This window comes from Manacus vitellinus, unplaced genomic scaffold (assembly GCF_001715985.3).
Source record: "Manacus vitellinus isolate BGI_N305 unplaced genomic scaffold, ASM171598v3 scaffold_47_pilon, whole genome shotgun sequence".
NCBI classification, from domain to species: domain Eukaryota; kingdom Metazoa; phylum Chordata; class Aves; order Passeriformes; family Pipridae; genus Manacus; species Manacus vitellinus.
In genome coordinates, this window is record NW_021940585.1 from 5,965,067 (window position 1) to 5,974,818 (window position 9,752).

A 9,752-nucleotide genomic window follows, 5' to 3' on the forward strand; every position below is an offset into this window, starting at 1 on the left:
CAGCCGCAGAGGGGTGAGGGTGCGGGCTGAGGCGTACTGAGGGGGCTCAAAGCCGAGCTCCCCCCGGGCTGCGGCGGGGACGGACAGGGCGGTCCGACTTGTTCCTGCAAATCAGACGATTAAGTATTTGGCTATCTCAGAGATGGCTCAGGAAGAACCCACTGTAGCTGCTTTGAAAGATAATCTGTCAGCAGAGAGCCTCTTTAGCAAAATGTTCTTGTGGGGGTGTGGTGGTTTTAATATAATGTGCTTAGAGCCTGAAATTCTGTTTCTCGAAAGGCTGGGAATTAGTCAGGAAAGGAAGGAGAGGAGGATGCTTCCAGGGATGAAGCTCATCCTGCCCCTGTCTCTTGCAGTACAGGACATGCTCAGCCTGTAGGTTCAGACCTTATAGTACTTGGAAACCCTCCCTGCAGATCATTTGGAAGACGGGAAGGGCTTGAATGTGGCATTTGCACTGTCTCAAAGAAGAGTCTGTCAGTTCACTGGTGTGATTTTATATTTGTCTGTGGAACAGATTGTTAGCCCTGCCTGCCATTGGTGGGGGAAGGATGCAGTGTGTTGTCCATCTTAATCCTTTATAACCTCAAAACTAGTTTGCGGCCATTCAAGCCTTTCCTGGTGTGCAGAAGTGAGTATACATCTGAGGAGAGAAAATAAAATGGAATTGTTCTTCTTACTTAAGGCTTGCAGCAAAAAGGACGGCTCGGTGTCCCCCAGGCCCCTGGCTCTGGACCCAGTGCTCCCGGCGGGATGGAGAGCCTGGGGCTGCCAGCAGTGACCCTCAGGGACGGCACCACGGCCTACCTGCAGCAGGCTGCCAGAGGTAACGGAGCCTCGGGCTGCCAGGGCTCAAAGTCTTTTTCTGGGGCTCAAATGAAAGACTTGCCAAAAGTGCCCTCACAGCGCATGAGCTGCCACACGTGTGTGGCCGTGTCACACGAGCAGCACAGGTGATTCTCTGTTGGATTTGAACAGAAGTCTGATATAAAAACAGAATTCAAATGTGCCTCTGGTGTGGAAATGAAGCTGTGGAGATGAGAGAGCTGTTGCTGTAGACAATAAAGGTGCTGTTCAGACCAGATGAGCCTTGTTCTCTCTGGGATCACTGGGGGAAGCAGAGCTGATGCTGTGGCTTGGAGGGCTCTTTTCCACCAAAACTTGCCTTGGGCTGAGCAGGAGGTTTTCCTTCACTTTCCTTCACAGGGATTGGTTCACAACAGTGCATTTCTCACTCAGAGAGGTGCCAATTTCAACACTTTTCCTTACTTTGATGCGTGTGAGGTGCCCCTTCCTCCACTACCCACTGCTCCCAGAACAGGAGCGTGCTGTTTCCCAGCCTGCAGAACAGGATGGATGAGCTGTGCAGCTCCATGTCCTGAGGGTTGCTCTCTTGCTTTCTTTTCTGTGAAAACTCACTGGAAGTTTATTTATATTCCACATGTGTAGAGTGTCTTGGAACCACTGGGTTGTGTGACCCCCCCCCCAGACTTTGTGCTCCAGGTGAAACCAACCTGGATTTTACTTATTCAAGTGGGATGGAGCAATGTCCTCTCTGCATCAAATCTTTGGGTAACTCAGTCATTATTACAGGATTGCACAGAGTTAGGCTTTGTAAGATTTCAGTCTTCAGAACCCAACCCTGGCAGCATGTTAGGCCCCTTTAGGTACTGTAATTTTTTTCCAAGAGTTGATCCTCTGCCAAAGTAGAAAAAAAGAAATCTCCAGTCACTTGCTGATGCCACTCAGAGCTCCCAGTTGATTTTTTTTCTCCAGCACAAGTGTAACTGCTTTCTACTAGATTCCAAATGCTCAGCACACAATGTTCTTTCTGCTCCTTGGCACAAACTGCTGGGAGGGGCAGCTTGTCAACAAGTGATGCCTAAGGGTCTTTGTTGTGTGTCCTCCTCTCTAGGAAAGGGCAGCTCTGGCATTTCTGGGAAGTGAAGTGCCAGCAATCTGAGGGAAAGCTGGTCCCTAACAGCCTACAAGTGACAGTTTCTCCCTTCTGTGGGACTGGTTTCCTTGGGAAGCACGTGGGGCAGAGGGACTGGACTCGGCAGTGCTGATGGGATGTTATAACTGTTTCAGGTGAAAAGCTGATTGAACAAGTCATTGAACTTGAAGATGGGACCACAGCTTATATCCATCAGGTGACAGTTCAGAAAGGTGAGAACAATACATTCCCCTCTTTCTCTTTGGAAGGACACTGTAGATGTGGCTGTAGCTGTCAGTGCTCCAGCGCTTGGGCTCCTGTCAGCTCCAGCTCTCGCAAGTCCAGGGTTTGTGTAGGGCTTTTTTTGCTCATGGTTTTGAGGCTGGATAAACAAGGGCATAGAATATGTGATTTCCTGCAAAGTTTTCAGCAATCTGTCAAGAAGATCAGTTTGGTGGAGGTGTCGTTTCACCTGTGGGCTCTCTCTCCCCACTGTCAGTCTGACAGACCGCAAGCCCAGTGAGCTGTGTGCTGCTCCCACACAGACTTTGTTTCATGTGGGAGCAGTTGGACGGGAATTTCCTCTGAACTATGAGATAATATATTACTTTTGGAATAGGTGTTGGTGAAGGGCAGGTGGGGATTGTTGGAAGCAACGCCACCTTGGTCATTGACCCATTGGCCAATGTCACCTCCAGACTGATATGACATTAATCTGAGAGGTGACGGGAATTCATTTCATGTGGCAGGCAGCAGAGTGGCCCAGGCCCCTCCCTGACCACGCTAAGATGCAAAAGGGCAGGTAGAAAGAGCTCGGTTGCTTTGGGCAGTCCTTCTTTACCCTCCCAAGCCTCTTGTATGCCATCTCCCTCTTCTAATCTCAAAAGGTTGCTTGAAACCCACTTTTTATGCCTTTCTCCCCTTCATCCTCTTTACTGCCTCCACATGCAAAGTGAGAAGGGTTTTCCTTCTCATCCCTCCTTCCTCTGCCATGGGATATTTGTGTTACCTTTCACACATCCCTGTGCCAGAACAATCCTTCTTGTCTGGGATATAATCTGGCATTTTGAAACTGGGAAGGCACTGCACTAATACTTTGAGCTAAGAAAGTGGCGAATCTGTGCATGAAGCCTTGAAAAATCTCATAATTCACATCAGAAGGGTTCAAATGGTGTCTTAAAACCTACAGTTGTGGTTGCCTTCCAGGGCAAGCAGGAGCTCTGTGTCCTCTCCCGGGAACCTTAATGCTGTAGGGTTCAGGAACTGCCACAGTATTCCCTCCATCCTGAGTCCTCCAGGAAGGTGTGTGGATGTTTCAATTCTCTTTTAGAGTCTGTGGCTTTGGAAGACGGTCAGCCAGTGGTGCTGGAAGATGGCAGCATGGCCTACATACACAGCACAGCTAAAGGTAAAGTGCTCCCTGCTCTTCACTTGGCAGCTGGAGCAGAAGCTACTATAGTGTCCCAGATTTCCAGGGCTATGGGTGGCTGGGGAGGTGGAGCACTCTTCTGCCTCGCACTCAGCAGCTCTTTGCATTTGATGTAATTGGTTTCCTCTTCCAGACGGTTACGATCCTGGCACCTTCCAGGCCATCCAGGTGGAGGACTGCACTGCCTACGTCCACCGTCCTGTCATCGTAGCACCTGGCAGCACCATCCTGGAAGTGCAGACAGGAACTGGGCTCGAGGAGTTAGCTGGGGAGGAGGAAGATGATGCCTTTGGTGTGGAGACCACGAATGCATTACAGCAGTACAGCAGTAAGGTGAGGGCACAGCGCTGCTCCCGGGGTCTGCCAGCAGCACCACAGGCTGGGGGCCACGCTTGGCCCTCCCTTCAGCAGTACTTGTGTATATCTGTCTTTCAGCAGTGCCAGCTTTGAGAGAAGCAGCTGGACAGGGCTCCAGGGCAAGTGCCACCACTGATGGGTGGCTGGCAGTTAGGGGCCCAGAATGGGGCCATTTGGTCCCATGGAGTGCTGGGCCTGCCACCCTTAACGTGCTACAGGCTTGGATTTGGGAAGAGAGGAGAGCTGCTGTGATACAGCCTTTGGGATGTCAGCAGTGGCTAAACTATGGCCACTGTCCCCATGGTGACAAAGACCTCAAAAAAACAAAACAGCTTTCGATCCTGATGTGTTGTCACTGCAGTGTCCCACCTGAACATCCTGGGTGCTGCCATTTTCTCCTGTCTGCATAGCATTGTGGAGACGGGGCTGCCAGCAGAGTGCTGGCAATGCTCAGCTGGGCACAGACCTTCTTGCCATGGCAGGCCCAGTCCCAGCTCTCTGCAGAAGGGCGGGGTGGCACTGGCTGTCGTTGTCTTCCTGCTTGGGTTGCTCTCGTGCTCCACACTGTACAGGGAGGCACAAAGAGTGCCTGTGCTTCTTCACCCACAGGGGTCTGACAAGGAAGAGGAGGGAGTGACAGACACCTGCCGTATGAACCCTACGGACTCCAGCAACGTCCCTTCTCAGGTCTGAATTTTTCAGTGACTGGAACTAGGCCGAACTCCTCTTTGCCAGCGAATAATTAAAAAAGCGTTGGTGGCTTCTCTGCCGAGTTAGCAAATAGTAAGTGCACACTTCACAAATGAGCTGAGCAAAGCCCAGAGAGGGAGTTAGGTGTCTGAGAACCCCCAGTGAGGTGGGAGTGGGAAATGCAGGTTTGTGGAGCTCTGTCACCTGGGCTGCACCGTGCGGGTACAAGCTTGTTTGTAGGAACGTGTTTTTGGAGGATAACTGCAGGAGTGCATATGTATGGCAAGGAGGGAAATATTTGTGTGGGCTTGGTGAAGCCTGCTGTGGTGGCTTGCTGGATTAGTTCCTGTACTTGTCTTGGCAGGATTTGCAGGAGGAGGAGGTGCACAGCCATGGGAAGGGGCAGCAGGTCAGCAGCAGAGCTTTCCCCTGTGGGTACAAAGGCTGTGGCCGCCTCTACACCACTGCCCACCACCGCAAGGTAAAGCAGGTGACATGGCAGTGTGCAGGCCAGACCTATCCCAGGTTACAGTGCCAGGGTTCTGCATTCTGTACAGCTGTTTTCCTTCCTCCTTGCCTTGGTCCTCATTTTAATGACCCGTTCTTCTTTTTCCAGGTACATGAACGTGCTCACACAGGTGACCGGCCATATACATGTGACTTCCCAGGTTGTGGGAAAGCATTTGCTACAGGTAACAGCTTCTCTTTTGAGAAGATTTTGCTTTCTGTCCAACCCAAAATGCTGTTGAGCCTCAGCCCTGGCTCTGGTCCAGCAGAGCACAATGTCCAGAGCATCTAAAGCCTTCTGCGAGGGAACTACAGCACAGGAGCCTGCAGGACTTGATTGATTGTAGTCAGATAATGGTGGAAGTAGGGTTGAAAGTAGTGTTGGGAGCTGTTTGGATATTTTTTCCCCCTTAGCTTTGCAGACACAGGACAGACACTCAAGTACATGAACTGGGGGGTGGTACACAGCTTATCATGGCATCTCCTTTTTGTTACAAAATTAATTGTCGTTTCTGTCCTGAACAGGGTATGGGCTGAAGAGCCACATGAGAACACACACTGGTGAGAAACCATACAAGTGTCCAGAAGATATGTGTAGCAAAGCCTTCAGAACCTCTGGGGATCTACAGAAACACATCCGCACACACACAGGTGAGCAGCACAGGGGGAGAACTGCACTGCCAGTGAAAGGGTCTCCAGGGCATTCCAGGTAGCTGCATGGTAGCAGGGCTCATCCACATCACTCTGTCAATGCAGGTGAGCGTCCCTTCAAGTGCCCCTTCGTGGGCTGTGGCCGCTCCTTTACCACCTCCAACATCCGCAAGGTTCACGTCCGGACGCACACGGGCGAGCGGCCGTACGCGTGTCCAGAGCCCGGCTGCGGGAGGGGCTTCACCAGTGCCACCAACTACAAGAACCACATGAGAATCCACACAGGTAGGAGGCGGCAGCTCCTCCCAGCCAGCAGCAGGGAGGTCTGTGGGGCTGAGATGGGCATTTCCAGGCTCAGCATTGCAGGAGTAGATCTGGGGGTGGCCAGGGAGTTAAAGCAAATAGTGGGAATTGCTTTGCTGGGTTGATTATTGTTCCACTGGTCCATCTCCAGCTATTTGCTCTGGTGGGGAATCCCTCCCTGGAGCATGAGGAGAGCGAGTGGGTGAAGCTGTGCTCTGTGGCCTCTGCCCTAGGAGAGAAGCCATACCTGTGCACTGTGCCAGGCTGTGGGAAGCGCTTCACAGAGTACTCCAGCCTCTACAAGCACCACGTGGTGCACACGCACTGCAAGCCCTACACCTGCAGCAGCTGTGGGAAGACATACCGCCAGACCTCCACGCTGGCCATGCACAAGCGCAGCAGCCACGGCGAGCTGGAGACCATGGAGGACAGTGAGCGGGCCCTCTTTGAGCAGCTGAGGCTGGAAGGTGAGCCCCCACTCCCCCATCACCTGCAGCAGGCTCAGGTCAGGTACAGCAAAGGGGGAAGAGGTGACAGCAAGAGCCTGCAGCTGCTCCCCTCTCAGACCCGGGTCTGTGCCATGGCCTCCTGCCTCCCCATCAAATCCAGATCTGTGTTTGATGGTCCTTGCTGTAAGTCACAGGTTGGGAGCAGGCCCCTGCCCATTCTATAGTACAGGGAGAGGTAAAGGCCCTTCTTACCAGGCCATCACTGGGCTGGTGTCATCATGATCTTGTGCTCTTCTGTGCTGGCCCTTGAGGCCACAGGCAGGTCCTGGGGCCCAGCATGTGCTTTCATGTTCTGATAATGCTGCTCTTCCCCTTCCCTGACCCAGTTGCTGCTGCTGACAGAGGCTGCCCGCTGAAGAGCCAGCATATTGCTTTCCTGTCGGAGATGGAGGAAGATGAAGAAGATGATGCTGAGCCTACACAGGTCTCACTTATCTCTCAGGATGGGACAGAGCAGGTACAGACACTGACAGCCTCCAGCACATCAGGGACAGCAGTTATTATGTGAAGCGAGATTCTGCCTCTAGCCAGCTGCAGTGTTCTCTTCAGGGCCTTTTTTCAGCATAAAACAGACCCTGGGGCTCCATGGGCTCTGCCTGCTCTGAGGGATCCCTCCTACAGCCTCACCTGCTGCTGCAGTCTTGGTTTGAGGGTGTCTCTGATCTAGCAGGGAGGATGCCTCTCCCTGCTGATGGGGTCTCCAGGTTTTTGCCCAGGCTTGTGTGCAGTGCCTGTCAGTCCTCAGCTCCCAGCAGCTCCCAACATCTGCTGACATAGGCTGGATTTGGAGATGTTTTGTCATCATTTGTATGCAGCAGTGCTTTTCTTGTACTTCCCTCCACCAGCTGCCCATGTGCTGAGTGGAAAAAACTCCCTTTTGTGGTACAGGGCAAAGGAAGCAGCTGCCAAAAGTGACTTGTTTCCTCTTAGCCTGAGATGCTTCTGCTGCCACAATGCACAAGCTGTCCTGTACAGCCTGGAAAGAAGAGGCTGAGTGGGGAGGGGAGCTGTGGTACAAGCAGGGAGGGCTGGAGACCCAAGCTCCGAGTTCTCTGTCATCAATTCTGTCCATGACCCTGGGCAAAGTCCTTGGAGTTCTCTGTGCCCTGGGTCTTGGGGGGAGACTGTTTCATCCTTGCCCAGACCTTTGCATTGCTAAACTAGGGAGTTGTCTAAGACTCCCTGAGCATCCGCTGTCATCCCCCAGGTCAGTCTGTCGCAGGAAGAGCTGCGGGCCCTGGGCAGTGCCATCAGTGTGGGGACACAGAGTGGGGCCCTTGCCGTGCCCAAGGGAGAGGTGGCGGGTGACACTCGCACCGTGACTGTGGCCAACACCGATGGCACCGAGACGCAGGGGGTACAGACAAAACTGGGACCTTTCCTGTTCTCTGCTAGAAAGGAGCTGCATTTTCTTTTAAAACATGATTGTTTTTTATCTGATTTTCCTAGGTGACCGTAGTCGCTTCTGGGGCAGTCTTGTCAGAGGAATCCGCCGTTGCCCCTCTCCATCATCAGCAGGTGGCATTGCTGGCCACTGCCCACGGCACCCACATCACTGTGCAGGTACCACACATGGTGCAGGCTCCTGCCATGCACCCCTTTGCTCCCCAGCCACCTACTGCCCACAGCACTTGCCCTCTTGCCCTGCTGCATTGCTGCTTGCCCAGAGGGCTTGCTTCTTAATTCCCAGGTGCCCTGCATACAGAGGACAGCACAGGGACATGCTCCTGGGATTGCAGAATGCTCTTGTGTAAGCAGCCTTTCTGCATCACGGCCACGTCTGCCCCTCTGCTTCACACCTCTGTCACCGCCCCCTTGCCCCCCTGTCCTTCTGGGGGCTACCCTGAGATGCCTTTCCGGGGTTCAGCACTCACTATCTCTCTCCCTTGCCTCCCCCAGCTGGAAGAGCAGCAGAGCCTGGAGGAAGGCGTCAGCATGGCTGCAGCAGTAATCCACTGTGGACCGGTGACGTCTGACACAGCCGTATCTGAGAAAGGGAGCTGAGGTCGGCAAAGCTGCTGGGGCAGGGGGAGAGGAGCCCTGGCCTGTCATGGGCAGGGGCAGTGGGTGCTGCAGGGGGACACGGGGCAGGGACATGTCTGAGCCAGCACCTGCCCCCCACGGGCCGGGAGGGCTGACACGGCAGCGTGAAGCTGCTGAAGCGACCCCGTGAAAAGGGCTCTTCTCTCCAAGGAGGGAGGGCAAAGATACTGGACTGCTGCCTTCTCCTGGAGGCTCTGCTGGAGCCTCTCCTGGGCTCTGAGCAGCAGCCCTGTTTTCAGAGAGGCACTTCCTGCCCTCTACCTCTAGGAATAGTCCAACAGCTCCCCTTTCCTGTCCACCCCTCCAGCTCAGGGACAAGTGGGCAGCATGTGTATGGAAGCAACAAAGGCCCATCAAAGCAAGCCCAGGCTGTCCTGGGCTCAGTGTCAAGGGTGACCAGTACCTGCCATTGGAGCCAGTGCTCTGACAGCAGTTCTCCCATCTCTTTGGCACATTCCACTCTCAAGCAAGCTTCCGTGGCTGACTCCTTGGCTGCAGAGCAGAGCAGCCTGCACTTCTCGAGGGCTGAGCTAGACCTGAATGTAAATGTTGAGTTGAAATAAAAATAAATTAACAATGTTGTTTTTAAAAGCAGCCCCCTTCTCTCTGGTGGAGGCTGGGAGGAGGTGATCCATGTTACTGTTTTGCAGCTGTAGGGATTAAAGAAATTGAGGAGATTTGTGGAATTGACCGAATGTGTCCTGCCAAAGCAGCGACTGTCCCAGAGGAGGGCAGGGAGCAGGGTGAGCTGTACCCTCTGAGCCCCCACCATGTGGCTTGGGGGGGCTAAGAAGTGTCTCTAAAATCTCAGATCAGATTTTGGCTCTTCCAGGGACCCCTGCAAGCCCAGATTTACGGAACTGTCTCAGTGAACACATCTTACAGGCCCCTGAGCTGGGGAGAGAGACTTGGGCAGGTGCCCTCAGCCCTTCCACTGCCCCAGGCACTGGGCAGAAAGAGCCAGCACGGGAAGCACCATAGAACCATTTTGGCTGGAAAAGACCTTTGAGATCGTTGAGTCCAGCTGTAAACCTGAGCCCAGTGCAGGATCCCGGCAGGCAGGTGGATTATTTTCTGGACGTCCCCGAGGAGTTCGCAGAGGAAGAGGTTTCTGCGGGCACGGAACGGGCACAGCCCGGGAGGGTGCAGCACGCTGGGTCTCCCCACACCTGCCCTGATGCGATTGATCGCAAAACAAGGAGAGCTGGAGCCGTTCCAAAGCGCAGCCCGTGCTCCCGCTGCTAGGGGAAGCTCTGCGTCTCAGTCCCGGGAGGGGAAGCTGCTGCTTGAGCCAGGGAGGAGATTTCTCTCCCCAGAGCGCAAATGC

General features: G+C 53.7%; 1 protein-coding gene across 4 annotated transcripts; it reads left to right on the forward strand.

Annotated features, from left to right (window-relative positions):
• The first annotated feature begins 89 nt into the window (after positions 1 to 89).
• ZNF76 (zinc finger protein 76) lies at positions 90 to 9,746 on the forward strand. 4 transcript variants are annotated; one of them, XR_003212852.2, is made up of 16 exons: positions 90 to 826; positions 2,092 to 2,169; positions 3,267 to 3,344; positions 3,499 to 3,698; positions 4,332 to 4,409; positions 4,777 to 4,893; positions 5,029 to 5,104; positions 5,445 to 5,570; positions 5,676 to 5,855; positions 6,107 to 6,340; positions 6,709 to 6,839; positions 7,590 to 7,739; positions 7,832 to 7,945; positions 8,282 to 8,387; positions 9,076 to 9,168; positions 9,242 to 9,746. XR_003212852.2 is itself a non-coding variant. In XM_018079721.2 (15 exons), exons 1-14 carry the CDS (start codon positions 754 to 756, stop codon positions 8,384 to 8,386), a joined length of 1,740 nt encoding a protein of 579 aa, XP_017935210.1. In that variant the 5' UTR covers positions 90 to 753; the 3' UTR covers position 8,387; positions 9,258 to 9,746. The 4 variants fall into 4 exon arrangements, 2 of the variants coding, with proteins under 2 accessions (XP_017935210.1, XP_017935211.1); XR_003212853.2 differs by having other exon boundaries at positions 9,258 to 9,746; XM_018079721.2 differs by lacking the exon at positions 9,076 to 9,168 and having other exon boundaries at positions 9,258 to 9,746.
• Positions 9,747 to 9,752: the final 6 nt, after the last annotated feature.